Raw genomic sequence first — 26740 nt, 5'->3', positions numbered from 1 at the left:
GTGGATCCTTGCACAGCATAGTGCTCTACTAGGTTTAACGTCTCCAAAAGCAATCCCAGTAATGGTACAACCACCAAAGCACTTGAGTATGTGAAGCAGCACCTTGCCAAGGGTTGCTGCACAGACAAGGGCCAGAAGCCTGCTGTACCTTAGGCCAAGTAAGTGCTGCTGCTAGGAGGCTGATTGAATAAAACAGAACAGCTGCCACAACTGATACAAGCTGCTGGCAAGGTGGCACCTTCATTTGAATAAGAAAAATAAATACATAAAAGCACAGGATATTTTAGCCTGTGGATACTTGTCAGGAGACGCCTGTCACTCCTTGGTCCTCTTTCAGAACTGCTTCCAGGTTACTGTAGCTCATTGCATGTTGTTTTAGTCAGCTAACAAGCTGAAACAGCAGTATCTTCTCATTCTTTATTTATCAGCCCTAGTGACACCTCTGCAAGATCAGTTGTTATGGCTGCACTTTGTTGTTGTTTGGGGGGTGGGGAGAGATAATGGGGGGGGGGGGAGAAGTAGTTTCCATGAAGCAGCAGTTAAGGAAGGGTCCTTTAAAACTGTAGGTATTGATGAATATCCAAAACAACCCCACAGCTCCAGCTGTGTGGCTATCTATATGCATTCATAACTCCTGTTATCCACAGAGAGGCTGGAAAGATACGTTCCCTCATACTACCTTCCTGAAATATGCATCTAGCTGCAAAGAGCAAAGGAAGTCTTAGATGGCACAAGGCAGCTATCTCTTGAATGCTGAGTGCAGCAGGGAGAGCCCTGATGGAAACTCTGTTAGAAGTTCAGTTCACTGATATACAGAGGACACACCTGAGATGCTCTTTCTACAGCTCTACCTCTCCCTTTCCATCTGAACACAGGTGCCTATGAAGAACTTCTGACCATATCAATAGTCAAACTCAGCAATTCAAATTTGGAAAGAAATGTCTTTAATGGTGACAGGTGGCAGGAACTGGGGATGTAGTCTCTGAGATGCACAAAGGAACCACAGAGCTTGATGCTTTTTGTGGCAAATATATCCTCAGAGAAGCTTTCCCATGCTTACTTCCACTAAAGGGTCGTCTGTACGATGATATCGCCCTCTAGACTGACGTAGCTCTGTTTGAACTAAAAAATGTATATCTAAAGCAGCAAGGACTTCTGAAAATGTGGAATTTAATAGCCATTGCACTGGGAGGAGAGCGGGAATTCCCACGGCCGAAGAGCCGACAGGTTGGCGAAGAGTCAGAAAACCCCACTGTCCCTGAACAGAGCATCATGCACAGTGAAGAGCTATTTGTACAGCTAAGGAACCCAAGAAGACTGAGTAACTTCTGTGAAAGCATCAGTACAGTGTGTGCTCCAGGGGAGCAAAGGCAGGTAACATGACTACAGCTCTCTCATGAGTCAGACTATTTCCAGCAATTCTCCTCTTTGTTCATCTTCTGTTCTACTACTAGACATCTTTTCCTGAAGCACTGCCATGATTGAGAGTCTTCTGCTCTGTCTTCAGAAAAAATCCCTCTGATCTTGCTACCAAAGTTCACAGAGAAAAAAAAAATCAGTTATTTCTACTCAGTTTAGAGGAAGAGGAGCAGGAGGCACAGGCTGTTAAAGTAGACCAGCGAGATTTATTCTCTGCTCCAGGCTTAATGAAGCCCAGTCCCAAAATAAAAGCTGCCTGAGAAATAGCATGTCTGAAGTCATTGGTGTAAACAGAGCTACAGAGTGGCAATTTAGGTAGAGATGGACAGGAATCTTCTAATTATTTACACATCACAGCACAATTGACACCCGTTTTTTTTTTTTTTTTTGGTTTCCAACTCTTGCCTGACTCTTACAGAGAAATAATTTGATTATTTTGAAAATGGCCAGCAGAGCGTGTGGTGTTATGTTTTAGATGCTGGAATACTTGCACTTAGAACAAATGTGTTGTTCTCCCCCTCCTAAGTTAGGAGATGGGCAATATGAGTAAAGTCTGTTAAATCTCTGATTTTAAGTTAAGATCTTCAATTTTACAATTAAGAGGGCTTGTTTCTGCCAAAGAGACACAGATTTTAGAACAGGCCTTATTTGGATGAGAATGCAACTGTAGTGCTATAGACAGTTTGATGCAAACAAAAATAAGAGGTGCAGATACCCTAACACCATAAATCAATGTGCAGAATCCTTATGTGCTGAGTGGTCACTATAAATTTCTTGCTTAGAATAGCCACTAAAAGGTTTGGGCTGTTACACCACTTCTATCTTAAAAAGACAAACAGATTTAGTGAAAGTTCTTTCCTAAGTGGTAACTGTTAACAATACTGGTGAGGGACAAGAGTCCTTTCTTTGTCACAAAAAAACTGGGCACGTCCAAGACCGGAGGTCAGGGGAGATGTGCTCCTATTTCCCTCCCAACCTTACTGTAGTAACGGTGCCTGGAAAAGCAGCCTGTAACATGCAGTCCTCCATCACGTGTGTGTGGGCACCACCTTGCACAGGAACAAATGCCCACAAGAAGTGTCTAAGTAGGAAAACTCTGTCTGTTAGACCTTGTTAATTAACTACTTAGGGCTTCTTGTGTGTCCTGCTGTGCTGCTCTGCAGAGGAAAGTAGAGGGCAGAGACCCTAGGGAGAGTAATATGGTTACTGTCAGAGCAGAAGAGCACAGAGCAGCTGCATGCTGAGAAATCAGGCACAGGAGAGAGATGAGGCTTGGGCAGAGTGACAGGGAGATTACAACTGTGACATGTCTGTCAAGCAAGCATGACTGAGAAAAAAGATCTGCCTTCCTTAGCAAGAGCTTAGCGAGCAGCTCCAACTGGATGGGCTTGTGGTATTACCTGTATTTTACATCAAACACTGTTGAGTCTTCGTCCTCGTCGTCATCTTCATTCAGGGGAGCCATTTCTACCCGCTCGGCTGGAGTTGTGATTATGTCATACTTCCTGGTCTTCTTAATCCTTTTGCCAGACCTGCAACACAGAGGTGGGGAAGAAAGGCTTGTGTTTACAGAAGAGGTCGACTGTGTTCCCTAGGGATGTGGCCCACCGACACAAAATCTGTGGCTCATTTGACTGAGACTCCCCAGATGCTCAGGCTGCAGAACCAGCCTGAGTCCCTTCCCCCCTGCCTTTACACAGCCACCGTTTGTGCCTGTCAGCATAGAGCACAGTTTCTTGTCACAAGCAATCCAGATCAACATCAGTCTTTCAGCCACTGACAAACCAGACAGTGATCCTTTGGTGTCTGGGGAAGCACAGCAGCCCACTGTGTCCTCCTGCTGCTATGCTCAATAAGTCAGATGCAGCCTTAAGCAGCAGAAGCAGCCCAAGGGTTAGGGAACACGTTTAGATGAGAAAACCCAGGTTAAACCCCACTGAGACAAGATAATATTTGAGGCAGGATTATAAGGAGCCAAGGAGTAAGTGGTGCTAGGGTAAGAGCAGCCTGCTCCCTTCTTTTCTGGATATCAAGCCAAGCTCAAGACTCCCAGAGAAACAACCTTTAGCCTTGTCTGAGGAGTTTCACACTGAGTAAGGGCTGTGAAAAACAAGCAGCTGCAATTTAAAGACTAGCTGCGCCTACTACCTCTTCTATAAACACTAGCCTTACATTTCTTTAGAAATGGAGATGCTCAAGTGCCTGCGTGACCTGTTTCGAGATCTGTTTTCTAAAACTTGCTTTCAGTTAACAACCATTTGGTGCATGGCTTTTCAGCTAATTATCTTCCTCTAGCTTGAATTGTGTGGGTCCTTCTTACTTCACTGACTGCTTTAATGGGGATTAGGAGGTTCACACTGCTCACATAAAAATTCAGTTTTGGAGTTATACTAGTACATGTTTAATATATGTTAAAAAAAAGGTATTGACATGTACAGTTAGCTTTTGGGAAGAGGAGAGGATTTTAGTTAAACTGCTCAATTTTTCCCCTCTTTCCTTTTATAGAATGGAAGGGATAACTGCCAAGCATGAGGGGGGAGCTGGTGCAGGTGTGAGTAAGCACTCCCTAATTTCTAGTAATCACAACTACTGCTCAGAGCAGATAGCACGTCATAAGTACTCTTTTACTGTCAAAAAGCCTTGCCCTGGCAAGTCATGCAAGGTGTGTTGCAAGTGTCAACACTGCAATTTTTTGCATCAGGAACTTGCCTTTTAAAAAGTTACCCAGCAGCAGAGACTAGGTGTGAGCATTGCAAAGAGACTGGGACTCGAGACCTGTGTTTAGAGGTCTGCTGGATATCAGAGCAAAAGATCACAATAGTCCTTTCTAGGCTTAAAATAAAGGAAAATTAAATCTGTGGATGTGAAAGAGCTCCAACATGGAAGTCTTGGCACCTCTGCCTTGTATTGTTTTGAGGCTTAAGTCCAGGACTAAACAGGTCCTGCCCTTGGGATGGAGCAGTTTGCGTTTCCTCACTGTGCTGAAGACTAAGTTTGCATCACACCCATGAAAAATGTCCTCTCCTGTCATCTAATCTCTGTAGCAATCTGTGCTGCTGTGTCACATAGAGCACAGGGTGTTTTGTTCTATTATTGCTGCTGTTAAAACAAGCAATTTTATATCCAGTGAAGTAGGACTCTTAACCCAAGCACTTGAAAATGCTTTTGAAAACACCTCTCTATCATTCTGCTTCTCAGCTAAGACCTAGCAGCAAAGTGATACAGGGAGGTCTCATCTTACAAACAATGCAATGTTCTTTTACAAGAAACATTTACCCATGCTGTGAACCATAAACATACATTAAGACTAAAGTATGTCTACCTGTGGGAACAAATGAAGCACATTGCTACTGCTTTGCCTTATATCACAGTCTGCACTGATATAAGTTTCCATAAGCTCACGTTTTTGAAAGAGCCTACCTGCCTATCAGGCCCACTTTGCTGCGAGACATCCACACTCACTCCTTTCTTAGAAAATATATCTTATTCTGCAGAGTTTATCTTTCAACGGTAATTCTGGAGTGTCTGAAGCAATTACTGCAGAATGGGTATTTTTAGAAATGGAAAATTAGAATCCTTAAGCCTCTGGCAGTTAATTAGTCTTCTATTTGGGATACCTTTTAAGGAGAACCTGGAGCAGAATTCACAATACAGTGATCTACTAATCCTCCACAACCCTCACTTAACCACAGGACTCATTTAGGAAAGAGAAGTTTGTTTTGTTGCTAGCATTTGGCTAAGCTGCTACAAACATTTGTTTATAATAGGTAGGCTAATAGGATTTTTCCTCGTCTCTTCTTCCTCAATTAATTCCACATCATTTTATCTCGCTAATGTGATTATCAGTAATCTGCACTTTTCAGTGGTTCACATTTGTTCATTTGAACAAGTTCCCAAGGTTTCACGAATAATCTGAGCTAACGTTAGAGGAAAACCTTGGGAATCTCCCTACACGCATGCAAAATAAATCTGTTTGTCAGGAAACCCTGCTGCATGTTAAAACTACTGAACCTCAGTAGGATCGATTTAATCATCAGCGACTACAATACAAAAGGAAAAGCATGTTCCCCCTGGGTGGGACCAGACAATATCTTTTGTTTGCAGGCAGACTGCGGAGTCAGCATTGTAGCGTGGGGTAGGAACTACAGCATACAAATGTTTCATGAACTTTTGAGACCTCTTGGAAAGGATCAGGACGTGTTAGACCTGGTGGGCAAAAAGAAGAGGCTGCATTTGTTTTGTGTTTTTTAAGCAAGCAGAGTGCTGGAAGCTGTGTCCAGAGCACACCCCTTGCACAACCACAAGCTGAAATGCTCCCTGTCTGATTTAGCCTGGGCAGAAGAGGTATGGGGTGTTTCAGTACCGGAAACTGTCTTCCACTTAAAAACCACATTGCTTCTGCTGTCTACCTTCAGCCACTCGATGTAACTAGCAGGCTTAAGCAGGAGATGCTATAGGCCAGGACGGAGATGCACTTGCTGCAGCACAGGCAGAGCAGGACCATCAGTCACAGATGGGCACGTGAGCCCAGCTGCAGGAGTGTGCTCAAGCATCGCTGCGGGCTCAGTACACAGGCTGGCAGAGGATGCTACAGGGCTGTGTTGCACACATCAGAGTAGCTGATTGTAATGGTTCTTGATGGCTTTAAAACCAAATCTGAAGCTTACATTGAATCAAAAAAAAAAAATCGCAGAAACACTAATCTTTCACTTTAGACTCACTATTGCGGGGAGGGATGGCATGCAAAGATGGGCTGGAGCAGGAGCAGAACGCTGACTTTGTGTCTCTGTATTTTGACTGGGGGCTATTTGGATCAAGCAGCAGTCATATGCAGCACTGCATCCTCCTTTCTGAGGCATCATGTGGTGGAGTAAACACCCAAGTCACCTCTCTAGTTATTTGTGTCTGATCTATTTTAGTCAACAACCCTGATACTTAAAGATAATGCTTCTCTTGACCCAGAGAAAGAGGTCTCAGCATTTCTAACATAGCGTTAACACTTTATGCCTATGGATTCAGAGAGAGGAGATGGCCTGCTGAGAAAAAAAAAAAAAAAAAAAGAGGAGGAAAAGAAAACACATACAATGCTACTGAAAGTCTAATTAAGCCAATTACAACTTTCTTTCTAGAACTGCAGCAATGTTATAAAGGGAACAGAATTGGGACCAGTCTATTTGCTGTTAATGGCCTCCCCGGGTAGGTAAAAAAAACTTTATGGAAATATAAACCAGGGTAAGCTCCAGGCTTATTATCGGCTGATGAATTAGATGGTGATATTTCATTGCTGTTGATCTGTCTGGGTATCTCTGCTCTCTGGATGGTACTGTATGCATTGATACATGATTCAGGATACACATTTTACTGTAGCAAATTGAAAATGCTGTATTTTCTATCAGTCACATCCTTGAGATAGAAGATGTTTGGTCACAAAGAACAGAAGCATCTATTTGCTCGGCTGCACTGCCAATACGAGGGACAGAGGCTGTGATGGGAGTAACGTCAGAAATATCTAAATGAGATATTGTCATAGTTCAATGAAGCAGTGATGCCTGAAAGTAATCAAAATAGAGCTACTCATGTATAGTGGTCAGTACAAGCGTCAGTGTGCACTTTTAAACATTATAGTGCACTCAGACCACTACTATCTGGGATGTGCTCAAGAGTTATCCTTGTCTTGTAGAAGAGATGCAAACACAAGTATAACTTCCCTAAATTCTTCAAGCCCGTGAATCCTAGAACAAGAAACAGAATTTATTCTCCACTCTGTTTGCATCAGAGCTGCAAAAAGCCTGATATAACATTAGATTGTGAAGCCTTCTCCCCCTCCTTCTGCCAATTTGCTGTCATGCTCAGATCAAAAATACATAATCTCTCCAGAGACACGACCTCTGAAACCCAGGACAAGTGTCTTATTTGTCATTCTCCTCTGCAGCCCTAATTAAACGACATGGAGCTCAAATGAAGTTTTTTATATAAGTCTTTTTTTTTTCTTTTTTTCAATGTAAGGTCACTTTAATAGTTTGTATTTCTCTCCTGTTCCTGACAGCCTTCTTTTCTCTGCTGGAATACTCTGGCTACAACATACTCAGTTTACATTCAAACTCTTTAGGGTTAAGCCTTGGATGCCCTGGAGCAATTCCCCAGCTTGCAGAACAATGGGTCTCATATCCTGTGATCATATGCTTGAACCTCTCTCCTCAATCTTACTAATTTATACGAGTTTTGCAATTACTGAAAAACTAAGCTGAAAATGATACTTGGGGAAGAATCAAAATTAAATTTTGTTACAATGAAACAAAGCAATGAGTTATAAAACAAGCAGGTAGTTTCTTTCAAAGTCTAGATAAATACCCATTTCCAGCTTAAGCTTTGTTCATTCAAGTGTCTGCTACCTGTCTTGACCTGCCCTAGAGTTTTTTGCAACTGCAGCACTGGGTTATTTTCAGTAGATGCACGAGCAAAAGTAACTTATCCAGTTTTTCCAGAAGGCATACAGTCTACCAGCACATAGAGCCACATCTGAAAAATTAGGTTTCCTGGGAGCTGATCCTAAGAGTTGTATTGCAGTGGATGAACTGAGCTGCACTAGGATAAAAAAAATGGTAGGTTATAGGGATAGGAATGCAAAAAAAATCAAGACCACAGATCACAGAGTCCATATTTAGCCTGAGGATCTGTTCATAAGCTGTTTCTAGAAATTGTGTTTCCTGGTAATCCAATTTACCCAGCTATCTGATTGAGTAACATGAACTTTGGTCTATTATGGAAATTATTTTGGTTTGGGAGCATGCAGTGCCTGGGGGTATATGAAAGAAGAAGTCCAGAACTAGGCTGCCAAAAAAATTACTGTAACAGATTAGGCTTTGCCACATGTAGACTATTTTGGCTGTACTTCCTGGTCCATAGTAGCCACAGAAAGAAAGGGAAGGGGGAAGGAGGAAACTCAGATCACTCACAGTATTACCACATTCTGAATCACAGGACCCTCAAAAGGGTCCAGAACATAACATTCCTAAAAGGAATGATTAGGCATCTGTGAATGTTGTCTTACAGCATTGGAAAGCTAGAGACATAGCCAACCTTACTCTTAAAAATAAAATAAATAACATGCCTGTGACAAGAATATCTGGCCACTTACTGATTTATTTCATCTCTATAATCCATATCTAAAAGGATAATTTACTTCCAGCAATCTAGAGTAATTTCACAGTGAAGGTTTAATCAAAGAATGGAATCCAGCAAAATCTGTTTAAATAGGAATCCATGATACTTCCAAAAAAAAATGTAGTGCTTTTGACTAAAGTATGAACAAAGCTCTTATTCTGATGGAGAAAAGCTTTACATTTATTGAGGGTGAATCCCTTATCTCTTCTGCAACACAGAATTCTTCTCCAATCTGTTTTGTCAGCTCTAAGTTTGACATGGAACAAACAAACTTGTTGGTATTCTTGTCTTATTTTGCAACTTGAATAATTGTGTACAAACAAGTGCTCTTTCAGATTAAAAAAAAAAATGAGTATTTGGAAGCCTAAAGCTTCATCTTCCATTTTCACTCGGTCAGTCTGTTAAAGACGGATCTCAGAGGGAATTTTTATGCCTCTTTAATGCTGCATTATCTCTGACCAGTTGCACAACAATGACTTTGGAATGGGAGAATTCATCTATCCTTCCCAAGGTGACTTGGACCTGGACGTAGTTTTGCTGATTTATTGTATAGGGGAAGGTCTTCAAAGGCTATCAGTTTGCATTCTTTGGCTGGAAATACTCAGGCTTATGTCAGGTGTCCTTGAAACAAACTGTTCTTTTTACAGCAAGAAGAAACTGAGGCAGAGAAATCTTGAAGAGCTGAAAACTGTGACTTTATGCTTTTCATTCTGCACTTATGGACTTGCTAATTCTAGCTCTTACACCTACTAGTAAATTTGCTGTATTTGTCCATGACAACTTAACGAGGCTGGCAAGTGGGTGATACTGTTTTAAATTTTTTTTTAATCAGTGTTTTACTTGCCTCCGCTTAGTGATTTCAGTTCAATGAGCAAATTCACTTGCATTGTCTTTTGCCAGCTAGTGCGATGCATGGAACGAATTGTTTAGTAAAATAACAATTTTTTTAGAAAAATACCAGTTCTAGTCATCTCAGTCTCTAACTCAACAGTTTATGTTACTGTTGTGAACTGCCCTTCTTGTGCTGAGTTACTTCAGAAATAGGAGAACTAGAGGAGTCACCTGCAGCCATCATGTAAATGCAAACGAGCTGCCTGAAAAGAGAACGAGGAAGAAATTGCAAACCCCAGTTGTTTGACTGCTTCTGTCACTGGAGCTCTGGCATGCTGCTCCTCCTCCTTCCTGGAGGAGCTCCGCTTCCTGGAGAGCGAGCTGCTCGCCTTTCCAGGCTCTTTCCTGTTGCCCATACCTAGAAGTCAGGATCTCTGTTAACTGCTGAAGGTTAGTAATCTTATGTTGCAAAGTTAGGCACGAGCAGGCAACAACTATGTCAACTGTGTGAGAAAGGAACAGCCTTCAGTGCCCAATGGGGACTCTATCCATTACCTCGAAATAAATAATAATTATCACTAACGGTGTCAAATAGAGCTTTAATATTTGCTTTTCTTCTGCTTCAGCAACAAGCCAACAGAGATTGGCTTTCTAAAGCAATTGAGTTTAATTTGCTCGTGATCCTCACAGCAGGAGATTTTACACAAGTTTCAAGAGCTGCCGTGCCGTGCCAGCTTTCAAAGCACGTGCCAGCACCAGCCCGCCTCAGCGGTACGAAGGGCTCTGCCACACTGAACAGATGAGATGCAGCCAGCCCACCAAGCCGATGCAGACCTCCATCAGGCTTCCTACTGGTCACCAGCACTTCCTGCGGCTCCACAAGCTTTTGGGCTTTTCTTCCCCTTTTGTGGCAGGAGTGGAAAGTTGCATCCATCATCACTCAACCCATCTGAAACACCAAGAAGTCTGGTCCTACAGCACCGCTGCGGTTCCAGTCAAAGCACTGCTGCGGTCTGAAATGGCATCTGCTTTTGGTGCTGTTGCATCTCCTCAAGCCAAGTCTATCTGCTTCAGCTTAATTAAAAGGCGAAAAAAAGGTCTCCCGTATGCAGCACGAGGTACTATACCATCGGCACCTGCATCCGTGCGTGCACACACGTATCCTATGTCATGCTTGAAAAAACTTACCTGCAACCTGCTGTATTTTTCTGGTTTATTCTAAAGCAGACTAGAGGAAAATGCAAGGAAATCTGTAAGTGTGAAGGACGCCAGAGCCCGCCTGACTCCTCGGAAGTTCGATGTAATACTTAGTCTTTAAAAGGGTGATTTACCTCAGGTCAAAAGAGGTTACTGGGAGGCGAGAGCGTGGCGAAGCCTGGCTCCGCACGCGGCCGTTCCCGCTCGCCGGCGCGGCGAGGCGCGGCCCCCTCCGTGACGGCGCCTCGACGCCGTTCGCGCCGTTCGCGCCGAGGTGGCCGAGCCGGCGGCCGAGCCGGCCCTCGCGGCCTCCCCGTCCCGGGCGCGAGGGTCGCCCGGAGCCGCGGCGAGGCCCGGAACGCGGCCGCTGCTCGGGCGAGGCCCGTTTCCAGGCGGGGGAAGGAGCCGCGGCGGCGGGAGGCGGCGCGGCGCGGCGCGGGCAGCACCTGCCGGCGCGGCCGGGGCCGCCCCTACCTGAAGACGCGGAGCAGGAGGCAGGCGATGAGGGCGGCCGTGAGGGCGCAGGCCCCGATGACGGCGGCCTTGAGCGCCGAGAGGTCGCGGAGCAGCGCGGGCACCGGGCTGAGCCGGGCGCCGCTGTGGTTGCCCGGCGCCGCGGCGGGCTCGGCGGGCAGGCGGCTCCCGTTGCCGGCGGGCGGCGGCGGCTCCTCGCGGCTGCCGCGGGCGCCGGGCGCGGCCGGCAGCAGCAGCGGCAGCAGCAGCGGCAGCAGCAGCCAGGCCGGCGGCGGCAGCAGCGGCGGCGGCGCCGCGGAGCGCATCCTGCCGGCTGCGGCCGCGCCGAGCCCCGGAAGGCAGCGCCGGCCCGGCCCGGCCTCCCTCCCTCCCTCTCCCCCGCCGAGAGGCGCCGCCTCCCGCGCGGAGGGGGCGGCCCGGCCCGGCCCGGCCCGGCCCGGCCCTGCGGGCCTGGGGGGTCCCCGCCGCCTCGCTGGGGGCGCCCGCACGGCCGTGCCGGCCTGCCCCGGCGCCGGGGCCTGCCCCGGTTCCATACCCGCCCCGTGCGGCGCCCCCGCTCCCTCCGCCGAGGCTGCTGCCTCCCTTAGGGTGGCATCGGCGCCCTGGGTGCCCGGGCGCGCGCTCCTTTGGGGTGGCTTTCCCCAGGGTCGGTGCCCATTTTGCGTTGGCCGCTGCTGCCGTCTCCCCCAGGGTCTAGTCCCGGTTTACGTTGGTCTGCCCAAGGTCTGTGCCCGGTTTATGTTGGCTCCTCCTCAGTTTCTGCCCCGTGTCTCTGCCCTCCAGGGCCCCAGCTGTAGGTTTGGACCCTCGTTACCAGGGGTCGCGCGGCCGTGGCATCCCTGGGTTGCGCTGGAGGAAGGGAGCGTTGGGAAGAGGCGAGCCCCAGGGCTACCACCGTTGCTGGTGGCTTCTTCCCGCTGTGGGAAGTTGTTTTCTTCACCAGTGCTGAGTCTGACTGTTGGGTTGTCGCACGTGTTGAGGTCCATCCCCCCAGCTCCGAGCCAGAGCTCGCCGACTCCTGGAGCCATTTGGTTCAGCACATTTCTCACCCACCTGGCCTCAATTGCTGCCACTATTTTGAGTGAACACAGCTCATTTCTTTCTAGTATTTCCTGTCTCTCCTAAACTCACCTGCATCCCAAAATTCTCATCTTTTTCAGACGCCAAAATGAACAGAAGAGTATCTGAGTGAGGACTCTAATGATGTTCGCTCTTAACTCACATAGAAGCAGTAGGAAGTGGCAAGGTGGGACATTCAGAAGAAAGCCTGACCGCGTTCCCCCAGCAGCTGCGGAAGAGGATGAGGTAGAAATGGAAAGGATAAAGTGCTGACTGTCAGCTAGGACCCGAACAGCTGGACTGGGACTTGTCGCCAGAATTGCGCTGGCTGACAGACATCACTCCTTGAGGCTGGCCTGCTTTGCGTGAGTAAGGTTGCTCACGCACTTCGTTGTTCAAAGGGTGTCCAAGGCACTTGCCTACCTGGCAAGAATTTGTGCGGTGAAAGGATGAGATGGTCCTTCGTGATTGTGCTATAAATACAAATTTGGGTCTTGCTGCTTGTATGGTGTGGTAGTCACAGTGGTTATATTTTCCTACAATAGCTGCAGTTGTTGACTTAAGTAAACAAAGGATGTGTTCTTAAATATATGCCTCTTGGTGCAGCCTAAAGCATTTTAAGAGTCCACTCCTGACTGTTCCTTGAGAATCTGAAAGGCTAGCCCTTAAATTTTCATGTATACAATGTGCAGAAGGTCCCTATAACTGTTCAAATTAGTCACTGTTCCAGCTTTCTTTCATTGCTTACTTTTCTACAGTTGCAGGTGGGACCTTGTCCTTGCAACTGCTGTTATTCTTGCAAATGTGTGGTAATTCACAGCAGCTGGGAAGCTTTCTGAAAAGCTTGAGCAAACTTGAAAAACATTTTGTTTAAAAATCCGTCTGCTTCCTATACATGCCACCAGTGTTTGGGGGAAGGGGTTCAATTATCTTGTTTTGCTCTGTTTTCCCCTGGAGACATCTATCTGAGAAACAGATTGACTAATTTTATCTTTGTATGCCCATTAAATCAATGGGGTAACGCTAGGGATGAATATGGCCCAATGGGTTCTGTAAGAACTCATCTGTTCCTTATTCCACGACCATTTCCTTGCTAATAACAACAGTTTTTAATTACAACGTACAACATCTGTCCAAATATAAAAAGAAGTGATCACAGAGTTCAAACTGTGATCCATTTAAATGGGCATTCTTGTGGTATAAACTTCCTTGTGTTGCTGATTCAACATTTTGTACCTGTAAAACAGAAAGAATTTCTAGAATGGATTTACTTTTTTTTTTCTGCCTTCAGCATCAAAAATATGTTAGTCACCCTCACTTTGTCTGCAGGTTAATTGACTTACTAGTATTTGACCTCTCTAAGATAACAGTAGTCCTTTTTCTTAAGATTAATGAAAACCATGGTTCTGATTCTGCAAATCAGTCCAGTCTATGTGTGCTGAGCACATGAGCAATACCATTAACTAAACCAGATAGAATAAAAAGGGTGAACTAGGGAGCCCATGCTAGGCTATTGCTAAGATATAATTCATTAGTTTTGCCCTCTAAGGTTTATATTAACACAAGTTTCACCACTGCAAGATAGTGTTTATATCCAGGGAGAAGGGAATGTTGCTGCTGAAATGAAAGAAAAACGAGGAAGGGGGAGAGAAGAAAGAGCCTATTTCCTTCCTGTTAAGCTCTGCTGTGCCTATACTTCAGGGTATTATTTATGTGAATGTGTCACTAAACTCTGAAAAAGATTACCGAGAAGTCTTTCTGCTCCCAATGTCCTGTAGGAAAGGCAGGAATGAAATAATGGTTCATAGGGTTTCTTAGCCAATCGGGAAGCTGTATCAACTGCCACCCACTCTATAATAAAGGCATTCTGTGTTTTTTTGCAGGAAGTTCTCTGGGATGAGGAAATTTTGATATGTACAATGTGCAGAAGGCCCCCTAAACTGTCTGAATCAGTCATTGTTCCAGCTTTCTTTCATTACTTACTTTTGTGTGGTTTCCAAGATGGGGCCCTGGTTTATTTATGTTTGGGAAAAAAATAAATAAAAAAAATGAGCTGGACAGGGGTTGAATTGGTGATGCAGACTCTTTCCCACTTGGAATGAGCTCTGCTCACATGATTTATTATTTGTAAACACGGACCCTGATGTTGGTCCTGCCTGTTCTGAGATGTTTGCTAGCTGCTCCTTTGCCTCTGTCAGATTTCACTTCGTCTTATACTGCTATTCCTCTTGCAGTGCAGTGCTTCTCCATAGAAAGCAGTAAAGTTGTAGGGGCTTCCAATGTGAGGACCACCTCTGGCTACTTACAGAACCGTTAGAGTACAAATTTTGCTCTTACTGGTGTATGTGAAATCAGAGCTGCACAGTGGCATGTACTGGGAATGTACTTATAAAAGTCACTCTTCACCTTCAAGAAGTAATACTTCTGATTATTGTTTTATCAGCACTCCCAAACTTGACCCATGTCCTCTATAAACGTACAGCAAGACAGTTTCTGGGATGCTTATGAGCTAAAGCCCCATCATGTGAATGACTTCACATGGGCGTTCCTGTCTTTCAGGGTTCTGCCTTTAGTGTACAGCCACTAGACAGAAGTGAGAGGTAAAAGCTAGATGATGTCCCGTGCTGATCCTTACCCTCCTTCCTTTTGTGTTCCTTGGGCAAGGAGAACCAAACTGCAAAGATTTATCCTAAGCATGCTCAGAGCTGAGCACTTTGCAGTGGGGTGATGCGGGAAGGGTGGGCAGCACACAGTCCTTCTGGAGCATGACAAATGGGCATTGGAAAAGGACCTCCATTTTTTTGGTGATCGTCTTTGATCTTCTCCTGTCACTGTTGCACTGGTGCAGAACTGCCAAGGGGCCCTGCAAGCTTTGTAACCCAAGTCATTTTGTTTCAGGCCAGTTTTTAATGTAACCAGAATTACATCTGAAATACATACTCTGTAAATTTGCAACAGTATTTATGGTGTTGTGCATCAGTCTAAATTCCTCGCCAAAAAAAAAAAAAAAAAAAAAAAAGAAAGAAAAAAAAGAAAAACAGGCAGTAGTGAATGCTAAATCTAGCAGCATTGTTTGACTTTTATTGCTGCTATATTTTTTTTAATGTTCCTATGGCAGATATTTCAATCTACTAAGATTTAGACTGAAAGCCAGCACAGTAAATTAATATTTATTGTCACTACAGAGTTCCTCTATTTGACAAGGTGCAATTGTACTGGTATGTATAGTGTCAAACATATTCCAAACAATCTAGAAATGATAAGGCTCAGGATTCTTCTGGCTTGTTTCTGATCCTCCTTAGAAGTAGGCTTATGCTGTTAGAATTTATTGATGCTCAAATGTGAAGCTGTACAGTTAGGAAGAAAAGGAAGGTGTTGTCCATGTGCAAAGTATAGTTAAGTCCGTTTGTATCTTTGTTCTGTCCCCTCCTTCCAAGGATCTCTGTGGAGGATGCTGCCTCCCACAGATAATTTTGGTGTGAGTGTGGGTGTTGCACCTAGCAATTCTGCTGCTTCTTTTGGTAAAGCAATAATAAGAGGATGTCTTTCTGTGGCTGCGTTTAAACTTTGTGTTCGGCGCCTGGAGGCCCTGGACTCTCCATTCTGCAATGCAGTGGGGCGTTACACTCCACCACATTGTGCGTAATGCTAAGGAACTGTTCAATTACAATTTGATTTGATTTTGTTCTTTAATTGGGACAGATTGGGATTTGTTCCCATCTGTTCAACAATTCTCAAGCGACTGATTCACAGGAAAATAATATTTGAGCTCTGATACATTTTTTTATGTGCTATACAAGGTATTTAGTCTCTTCCCCTTCAAATGTTAAAGAAGCTGAACCAGTGGAAAATGGCTTCACCTGCTTGAGAACGAAGCATGAAGCCCTGGGGGTAGTATTACCTCCTGAGGACCAGCATCTCAGCTAACTTTAGACAACATAATCTGATCCAGCTGTCCTTACTATCTTAACTTCTCAGGCAATTTATGTTTCTTTGGAGCTGGAAGAGGGAAACTTCACCCCAGAAGCGAAAAGCTAAACCAGTTTTAAGAAATAGCATCTTAGAAAGGAATCACAAAATGTAATGGAGAGGGAAAAGGGCCCTCATTTGAACAAAAGTAGTGTAGTAGGATCTTCCAGTTCTTTAACCTTGCAATAAACTGCAGCCATTCAAGGACTCAACTTTCAGAATAATATTATACTTACTCTTCATATTAGCACTGAAACAAGTAGGCTGTTAAAAAGAGAGAGGAAGAAGCTTAGAAGCTATTTAACAGTCCCACTCCTAAAAATGTATTCAAAGTGGGAAGCAAAAGATCCAAAATCTCTTTCAGATGGCAATGTCTAAAAGAAATATTTGCAGATTGTTGCCATATAAATCATCTCTAAATATTGTTCCTGGGTTTAAATTGACTTTGTAATCCTAGGTACGTATTCTTAAGATACATTTACTTGAAAAGGCATCAGTATCTGAGGTGAAGAAAGCATCATTTGTATTACATGGCTTCAGTTTTTTTTTAATTGTCTGTTTTTGTCCTCGTGGACACTTTATTGATATTTTGCATACTATTTGCTTAATCTGGGAATCATTCCTGGTTCCTGGTGTGGAATGTGGGATTTCACAACTCTCTTCTTCAATGACATCATGACATGATTTGCTTGGAACAGAACAGTAATAAATCAGAGTGAGGGGAGTTTACTAGTCCATGTGTAATAAAAGAAAACCATTCAGATAAAATATTTGAGTGGTTGAACTAATTTGGGGATGTTAGGATAGTGAATCACGTTTTTGTGTAAATAAGATAGAGGGTCCTATTTGAATAACAAAGAAACTAATTTCTTAGCAGGGGTTAATGTGAAGGCCTTCACTCCTGAGTGCTTTGGTAGAAGAAATATAGTTTGAGTAGTAGAGAGGAAATTCAATCAGTGAAAAATGCAAAGAGTATTCATTTTCCTTTCTGATGAGGACCTGCTTTTTTTTCCTGACGCAAACATGAACCTTGAGGAAAAGGCTGTGCTGATTGTAGGGCTGGGCGCTTTTTCCCCCTACTGAGCTGTTCTTCCAGTTTACACCTGTTCAGTATCGTTTTAAATTTGAGCTCTCACTAGCAATTGCACTTTCTGCAGAAGAGTCTGGTACTGGCTAAATAGACAGAGCTAGTAAGAGTGCTTCTGTATGCAATTGCTTCTGGGAATGGCACATTTCTATATTTATGGATGCCTATTACAAGAGCATCTCCATTTGTGGGAAAGGCTCTTCATGCATTGCTTAGCAATGCATATGAAGCTCAGGCTGCCCTTTCCTTTGTGCTCTCTGATGGCCTCCAGGCAGCACCCAGATGTACTTTCAGCATTCAGAATAGAGGAGAATTTGCAAGAAATTGTGCAGAGAAAGAATTAACAAAGATTTCAAAGCTGGCTAAATCACTGGAGTTAGGCAGGTTGGATCTGCACGAATGAATACTTGTTTCTGTGCAACAAATGAAATGTATACAAAATGAGGCAAACTGCCTTCCCAAGGATTTTTTTGTAGAAGTAATACACCTTCTAGACAAAGACCAGAGCTCCAATAAAGCAAGAAATAAAGTGTAACATATAACGTGCTTTCATGAGCACACTTCTGATGGATCAAACCAAAAATTCAAGCTACTAGCAGAGAAGTACAGATCAAGGAATGGCCAGGTCAAGTACCATCAGAGAGCTTTTGAGTTGGTATGTCAGATAAGAAAGTATGTGATAATTGTCAGGATTAATCATTTTTTCCAGTGATTATTGATAGATATATATAGATATTACAGGTAAGTTCAACCAATGGTGGAGTAAAATCACAGTGCCTCATCTGTCAGGAGTGAGCTGAGGGCTATTGTGCAGGCATATTGCTAACCAAAGACCAACGAGCAAGCAGTAGTTTCAGATATACTTGGCCAAGTCTGACTCCCTTGCATATTTCTAGTTAGCACCTTATATTAGATTGTTATTTTTATAACCCCATGAAGCATTTCTGGCTTTCTGTAGACACTTACAGTCCAGTGTTACTGCTGCAAAAGACTTGCAATTTAAGTTTATGGTAAGTAGGAAATTTCTTTTGTATAAAGGTTAGTGAAAGCATTAAGCTTGAGTGCAGAGATTCTCTCTTGAACAGGTTCCTCCAATATCATTAATGCACACAATGTCACAGTGTAGCAGTTAATCTGAGAAAATAGGGAAAAGAAGGACACTGGTAAACCACAGATCTTTGTTTAGTTAGGATAACAATAATCAAAGAACATAAAAGCCGGTTATGACTTTGCCTCCCGCTGCTTCCCTGGCTATTCACGCAGTAAGTACAGCCTGGCCTGCCCAAGTACAACCTGAATGAAATCGACAAATAATTAAAGACTTTTTTTTAGATAATTTGCAGATCGCATCCTTAGACTGTTTTTCTTCATCTCAGCTGCAGTAGCTGCTAATCTTGCAGCCTCAGATGGCTTTGAGTGTTTATCAATGATGTTACAGTGACTGCCAAGTAGCAGGACTTCATCCAGAATTACAAGTGACCTGGATATGAAAAAAAAAAATATCCTAAGTCTTGGTCCAGTTGAAGTATTGTGATTCTCAGCCATGACACTTACTTTGTCATCCCAGGAGATGAGTCAGATCAAGTCAAAGCAGTATTTCTATGAGTATTTCTATTTTTGTATGTGTGCTGTAGGATATAGTATTTCTGATGCATCAGTACCCATTTACCCCCATCCTAAGAGTGGTTTTGTGTGTGTATATACATAGTTAAGGACCTCTGGCACTTTTATAAAAGTAAGGGTGTTGGTCCTGCTATCCAGAACAAATATTTGGGAATTCAATTATCCTTGTTGCTTGATACTTCTTTTCATTTCCGTGTAAGTGTTATGTCCTTTATTTCCTACTCTATACTTTTCTATGCATCACTAAGGAGTGTTCATCCTCAGACAACCCCATTGCAGTAGCAGAGGGAGTGATTTGGGAGAGTCTGTCTAGTGCAGCGCAGAGCTGCGCCCAGTCCTGCGCAGGTATTAGCAGCAGAGAAACCATCTGAGTCCATGCAGGATGCCTCACTAACACATCTTGGTCATTAGCACTATGAAAATGGCCTCATTTGGAGTGAGCTCAGGGCTTTCTGTACACCATTTACCAGGTAGGACTGCCTTTGGAGTATGTGGCTGGTCTTCAGAGTGCCTGAAGCTCCCAGCAGTGCTTCACAATTTGCCTGTCCACACAGTGGAAAAGCTCATGTGGTGGGTGCCTTGGAACAGGTTACTTACTTGTCCTGTGCCTCAGCTTGCTTATTTGTGAAATGGTGATACTGATCCTGAGTGCTCCTTTGCAAAACATATTTCCACACCAAGGAAAAGTGCTATGGAAGAGCTCGTTATTCATACGAACAAGCCTTGCCAAAACAGCTGCTTGTAGTTCACCAGAATCCTAACACCCAATTAAGCAGGTATAGAATGAGACAAACTGTCTCCTGGCTTTACTGAAATTTCCCCCCTCAGAACAGCAGCAACCTTTAACTCAGGTTTAATATAGCAATGCATGTAATTGTCATCCAAGTACTGGCCTTTGCCCGTGGTGCCAGCATTCCGCTGGAATGACAGTCCTTGCGTGTTGCCGAGAGCAGCTATGGATGACACATCCCCCCCTCTTAAGAGTCTGGAAGCTGTCACCCTCGTGACATTTTGCTACAGTCTCAGGAATCAGTGCTCAGGTTAGCACATTACAGATGCGAAAGTGGGAAGGTAGGGAAAACATCTATTAACATCTGCAGCTAGACTTCAAGATCTCTGGTTGTACCAGACCTAATACTGTTTCATTGCAAGGCAGATACCAGAAGAGGAAAGTCCTGGAAGGTACACTGGTAGAGGAAAATCACTATGTTCTTGCTTTGGTTTGTTTCTTTCAAAAAGACTTGAACTCCATGCCTTGTTAGTGGAATTTGTGGTCAGTTATTTTTGCTGTAAATTACATAGAGGGATTTGTCCGTTTTTATTTTAGAAATATAAGTCTCCTCCAGTCTTTGGTTTGATGGAGGGTCTGTAAGGATGACTGGAGAGCTAGTAGGATTATGACATTACCAGATCAAATGATAAAAAATGAGCAATCAAAAAAGGAAGGATTATTTCTAAAATTTCTGGAAACTCACTGTTGCTTGCTATCATCTATTTAATTCAAATATTGGCAAGACGTTTGGTTTGGGAATCTAGATTCAGGTATCTCATCACTTAAAAAAACCCCTCATACCTACTTTCTATGCTGGCTGAAAGAGCAAAGAGTAAAGGAAAGTATCTTGATAGGCCTCAAGTAACAATTTTTTTCAGCTGAAGTTTCTTTATACATGAAAGTCTTCTTTATACATGAAAAATGTAAAACATATTTGTTCACTTTACAGATCACCTTTAAATAAACTAAATAAATGTAGCTTTTCTCTACTCAAATTGTCATCTAAGCTAGCCTAGGTAGTTGTAGTTTTTACCCAACTCTTATTTTTGCTGTCTTAAACACCACTTAAAATATTTTAAGTGTGAAACCAAATAGAGATGACAATTTTCAGTAGGAAGCACTTTGAATAAGGCTGGTTTTAAAGAGTTTGCTTGGCACTAAACGTCTGCTGTCAGTGCCGTTTTCAGCACAGTGCCACAAGCCCTTCCTTACCTGTGGGATGATAACAGGTTTATTGCAGTTGAGAGATGTCTAGTCCATAAACTTTTGCTGGTTTTCCCCTTTTTCTTCCCCTAGTCCAAACACCTGAAAAAGAAAGTAGTGCATAGGAAGGTAGGAGTCTAATAGCACTGCTTGGAGCCAAGCGTAATGTATAATACTCTCTAGAGAGGCTGATTCACCACGTTCCTAGCTAAGAGGACAAGCTTTTCTAGCCTTTACTGCAACTTCTGTCCCCAGCCAAATCTGCTATGTTTCTAGATTTTGAGTACCAGCTCCCTACGTGTGACTGTCCTAAGCCAGATGTACTACCAGCGTACCTCAAACTTTACCTCAAAGCGAGCCCCTTGAGATTTCAGTCTTAAACTCCATACATAGCTCTGCCCAATGCACTGGTATTTCTAAGGTGAACCTTGTTACAACATTGACCCCTCACACAGTCTAGAGAATGGCATGTTCATTATCTAGAAGAAGGTCTAAAAAAAAAAAAAATCTCACTTGCATTCAACTGGAAAAATTTCCACTTGATGTGTAGTGTTTCCTGCCAGGAGAATGCAAAGCCTTTTTATCATACTAACCCTTCTCCAAATCCCTGGGCAGTGGCTGATAATGTCTACTTCTTTAATGTACTTCAAAGTGTTTCTTCAAAGCCTTTACTACCTGAATAACACCATCTGACCTTTATTTTAAGAGATATAGCCAAGCTTGAGAGCAGTGTAGGCCAGTGGAGTAAGGAGCAGTGTCACAGTGTGTCTTGCTTGCAGACCTGCGTGCATCACTTTGACTGATCTGTGTGAGGGTGAAATTGGAAAGGACTTCTAGATCACAGAGAAATGAATTCATGCAGATGTTTGCCCCCTGCTTCTCAGGTAAACAGGCTTATGGGCATTAGCTCATACTAGATAGTTGGGAGGTGGACCTACAGGGAAAGATCAGTCTCCTGCTCCCACACAGCACAAGCCCTTTAGCACTGAGTGCTCAGGCCACCTAAAGCAATCTGGCTTTTGGATCTCTTGTCCCAGTTCCAGCTGCCTGGTTGCATTGCTCCATCATACCGTTCTTCCAGATCATCCTTCTCTGGCTGATGGCCTAACCCCTCGTAGGGAGGGATGTCTCAGAGTGACAGTCAGGCGTGCACAGAAGAGTTGCTGTAGACTCTGACTAAATTTTTTGTTATCCCAGAGCTTGTAGATAAGTGATATTTGCAGTTGACTCCCCTGGGAGTCCACCATCTGCTCTGGTCCCCTTCTCCTCTAGCCAAGAGGACCTAGACTTTGGGTTCAGTGCATTAAGGGAGCTGCAGACCACAGCAGATTCTGAGTCCCTAACCCTGTATGGGGAGAGAAGTTACTTTCCAGAATTCCTCCTTAAATAGTTACAGTTTAAATCTAGCCCCAAATACTTTAAAAAAGAAAGACAGTTGGCATTTTCACTTGTGAATTTTCATTCACCTGCAGAAGCACCAGTGTAGATTTCAAGAAAATAAGAGATTGTTATACTTCCGTGAATAATCTATTCATATCAACAAAGGTTGCTAATAAATACTCTGCCTGGGCATTTGGATGGAATTTAATACATCGAGGAGACAAAGCCTTGTGCAGTTTGCAGATGTAACAGTAGTTTAGTGAATGGAAATAATATAGAGTTTTATTATAGGAGATTCTTGATCAGACATGTTTATTCTTGCCTCCTGGAAGTGCTAGAGGACTTCTGTCTTGTTTTCTTTCTGGATTGCTGTAGGGCTTTAGATGAAACCGCACAGCATGATCTTAATGAGCATCACCTAAAGGCACTAGGAGATATGAGATTTCCAGTTTGCCTGACTCTGAAATTCATTGCATTGACTTATTTTCACTTTGAGTTTTTAGCCTATCCAGATTCCTTTGCATTATCTTTCTCGTTTCCTTGGTGTTTGTGATCTCTTTCAACTTCATGTCACTTTTGTGAATGCCTGTCATCCTTTTGTTCAATCCTTCTTTAGAGTCTTCAATAAAAATGTCAAAAAAGACCAAAGACCTAATCTCTGTGATGCCCTAATAAACATAATTCTATAACACAATATCTATCTGTTTAGTATTCCATCTGTTTGCAGCCACTCAGCTGTGATTCAGTCCATGGCCTATTACATTCAGATCATCCAGAGAGGTACATTTTATGAAATGATATTAAATGATTTACCAAATCCAAACATGCTCACAGATTTTTAAGATCAGAAAGAAGCATGACAGCATCAAATCTGCTCCTTTCAATTCTCCATTGAGCCTGCTAATATGTTTCACTAAAGCATCTCTTCCAGACTGTCTTGAGTTGAAGACCTCATGAGATGGGGGATCAAGTACTTTCCTTCATTAATCACACATGTTGCTTTTTTATTTAAACCTTATCATTAAACTTAATCTGGCTTTGCCTACTAGCTGTTGTTTCAGTGTCTGTCTTCTCTAGGGTAAAGATTGTCTAGTATCCAATCATTTTACCCTATGCTTATCAATGTTTCATGCAGTAATTTTATTTTTCTCACTGGTAATGCTCTTGATTCTGCAAGCTCTTCTCTTCATGTGTACCTGTGCAGAGTCAATCCATCCCTGTGGTGAAGAGGATCTGCTTTCATAGGGCTTTTTGAAGAGTTAGAACTATAATTTCTAATTCTACTGATAAACAGATATCTGTCATCTCTGGCAGGACGTATTTTCTTGCAAATCTTACCATCACTCGTGGGTTTCAGCTCTCCATATGTCCCCTATTATTGATCACATTTGAGTAGCTTCAAAAATATCTATAAACAATGATCCTGATACTCTCCTCACGGAAATGTGTGCAAGCACAGAATACCTGCTTTGAAGTCAGTAGTTACACTGATGGAAAACATGTATAAATGCCAAGGGAGATGGAGACAATCTCTTTTAATATCTTTGGAGCAGGTCATGCAGAAATAGCATCCCAAACAGTAGCTACAATCAGCTGTTCATCCTGTGCCTCCAGTCATTCTCAACACATCTCAGATGTCATCTCCCAGCTGACAAGAAAACCAACTAAAACAAAAATGGATTTACCTAATTCTCTTTCCTATTAGGTGAGGCTCATAATAAAAATGCAAAATGACCAGTTGTATTTGAACAGTGGAACTGAAGATGCTAGTTGACTCTCAGGTCTCAACTCTCGCTACATCATATTTCTATTTGTAAAGATCAGGGTCAAACCTGGTGGTTTTTTGCTCCATAAAAGCTCCCTATAGATTACCTTTTTTTTTCACCAGAGGGAAGGAGAAAAATAAGCTAAGAAAGAGCCACAGGATTTATTTAATTGAAAAAAGTCTAGTTCTCCGGTAGTATAATTCAGCAGAGAAGATAGCTGTTCTGACTTATATCAGTTGAAGACTGGGACCACTCTGTGTCTACTCCATTTTCTCACCCCATCCATAAATTGTGACCAGGATGATCTAGGCTCCACTTTGTCTTTTTATTTCAGTCAACAAGGGCTGCGTCTTTCCTTTCTCTGTGGGAAGGACAGAGACTCACCTGCCGTAACATGGATCCAGGGATTCCCCTGGGCCATCAGCAGAGGAGAGACAGGCAAGCCTCCCCTTGCATCAGTATCTGTGATGGACAGTAATCCCACAGGCAGGGATTCAGGAGGAGGTGGAGATATTTAAACATTTTCTTTACTTGCTAAACATACCTGAGACTCCAAAGATATGGTTTCTAGGTCCAAGCTTAAGCCTGAGAGCTGTAAATAAGGACTTGTAAGCTACCTTAAACTTGTAAATCTCCCCAGCATTCTGAGAAATCAACTGACGTAGTAAGTCCTTAGAGAACACACTTCACTACACTGATTACTCAGGGTCAAAAGTAAATTCCACCATAGCCTGCAGAGACTGGACCTTGCAGAGCAAAAAGGAAACAGGGAACAAGCAGCACCAGTAAGGAGCCCTCAGTGCCCGAGTCACCACCAAGGCAGTTAGCAGAGCTAAGATCCTTCTCATGGACTGTAGCATTAGATGAATGTGCCCAGGAGCTGCCTGCAACACCATGTAGAGCTGACTGTGCCTTCAGTTTCCTGACATCGAGGTTGCCAGGGAACCAAAGTCACCGGATCGCCTTGACGACCATCTGCGTTATTTCATAATGCATCAAATATGTCATGGATATTTATCCCTGGGGCCTTGATCTTGACACTTGCTGCTGCATTTGACTTGCATGGTAGTGAAATGCCACAAAGTTAAACTAATTATTCTGAAAGCAGAGAAGGTTAAAAGTACTGCTGTGAGCTCAATGCCACCACTGTGGGAAATGGTTGACAGTTGGTTTTGGGCTTGACGGTGTCAAAAAGACCCACATTTTATATTCAGACCCACATTTTTATATTTTATATTTAGAAAGCTAGGCTTCTGCATGTATACTCAGGTGCCTAAATGAATGCTACGCTGCAAATTCACGCTATAGTGTGTTTGTTGGGGCTCCTGTTGCCCTACCATGGCTTTTTGTACCATACTGTCTTTCAGCTTGTCTCCCTTGTCATGTGGCTTCCCATGAATGGCATGCTCTATAGGTATTCAGGTGATGGAGAGCACAGGACTTGCCTGAACTTTAGTGAGGAGAGTGTTAAAGGCATCCTTCCTTCCTCAGACATCCTTTCACAGCAGAAGCTGCTGTGGGCCCAGGAGAAATGGAGCCAGAGAGGTGAAAGGAAGCTTCTGCTGTGGAGTGAGGAAGAGGGAAATTGAGTCAGGAAGCAGTACTGACCCAAGTGTTGCATGGTGAAGCTGCTATACAGCACATCAGGGGATTTTCAGCAGGCGAGGCCAAGTTACATCCCAATAGTTTCTGTGGTGAATGGGAAGTAATTTATGCAGCAAGTGTGCTACCATGATGGAAATCAGTTGCTGGAGAATTCATGATGCTTCACTTAGGTCAGTTCATGTCATCTCCCTACACCTCCCCCCTAGCTCTTGCAGGACAGAACGCCAGAGCTTGCCCTTCTTTGTGCCCCAGGTGTTCAGGTTACAGGAATGACGCAAGGCATCTGCAGGGGATTTGATCTGCTGGGAATAAATGGTTGTACAAAGCGAGAAGGGGAAGGGGAGGGGAGGGATGACAAGCTGATCTGCCTGTCATGATCCATTTGTGGGCAGCTGAGAGTTGTTAGGGAATTTCAGCAAGTTCCTTTTCTTTAGGGACCGAGTTTCAGAGGAGACATCTCTATTACTGTGCAGGACAACATGAGATGTTGAAAATGGGGACCCCAGCTGGCTGGCTGACCTGATTTCATAGGACAGTCTGGGTAAAAATATGTTTGCAGCTTCCATCAAGAAGCTGCTCTTACTGGAAGGAGATTGCAATAACTTTATGCTGCAACCTATGCCATTTGGGGTATGTAATGAAACTGCTGGTGAGAAAAGGTATGTAGAAGAGGCTGTTTTCTGGTTCAGACTGTGAATAATGGTGGAAATTGCAATAGAGCAAATCCTTAGTGGGAAACAGCAGGAAGAATAGAAGCTGGAAAGTTCTGTGTTAGGGTGTAAAAAAAAATGTTTGAGGCCTCAGAGATAAGTGTATTTGTGAGCTCTTACTTCATTCTCCATCATGGTGCTGTAAAGAAACAATATGTGAACACTGATATGACCTGGGGATAGGGCTCTAGTTCTCAATGAAGAAGGGGTTAAATCCAAATTTTGTGTGTGTGTGTATATATATATATATATGTATGTATGTGTATTTTAGAAACATTTAAAGAAGGGACATCAAGTTCAGGAAACATTGTCTGGAGCCTCTGGGGATCACAGAACAAAATTTCCCTCCTGGTCACAAGCTTTGTTGCAGTGCAGTGCAGGCAGGCTGAAAAGACCCATAGAGTGGCACGTGATGGAGGAACGATGCCAGGCTGTTTTGGTACTGGTGTTGCTGCAGCTTTCTCTCCTGCTATTTTTCAAG

At 43.4% G+C, this 26740-nt stretch overlaps 1 protein-coding gene across 1 annotated transcript; it reads right to left on the bottom strand.

The window, feature by feature from the left end:
* Positions 1-2815: 2815 nt before the first annotated feature.
* Positions 2816-11336, bottom strand: FAM174B (family with sequence similarity 174 member B; the record flags this gene model as incomplete). The annotated part of the gene is made up of 2 exons (XM_062583880.1): positions 2816-2951; positions 11086-11336. Coding segments are annotated over 2 exons (387 nt in total), but the record flags the coding sequence as incomplete, so codon positions are not given.
* Between the last annotated feature and the right edge of the window lie 15404 nt (positions 11337-26740).

The sequence above is a fragment of the Rhea pennata genome, chromosome 10, assembly GCF_028389875.1.
Source record: "Rhea pennata isolate bPtePen1 chromosome 10, bPtePen1.pri, whole genome shotgun sequence".
Lineage (NCBI taxonomy): Eukaryota > Metazoa > Chordata > Aves > Rheiformes > Rheidae > Rhea > Rhea pennata.
Note: the sequence above shows the minus strand (reverse complement) of the source record. Positions and strands in the feature narration are given on the sequence as shown.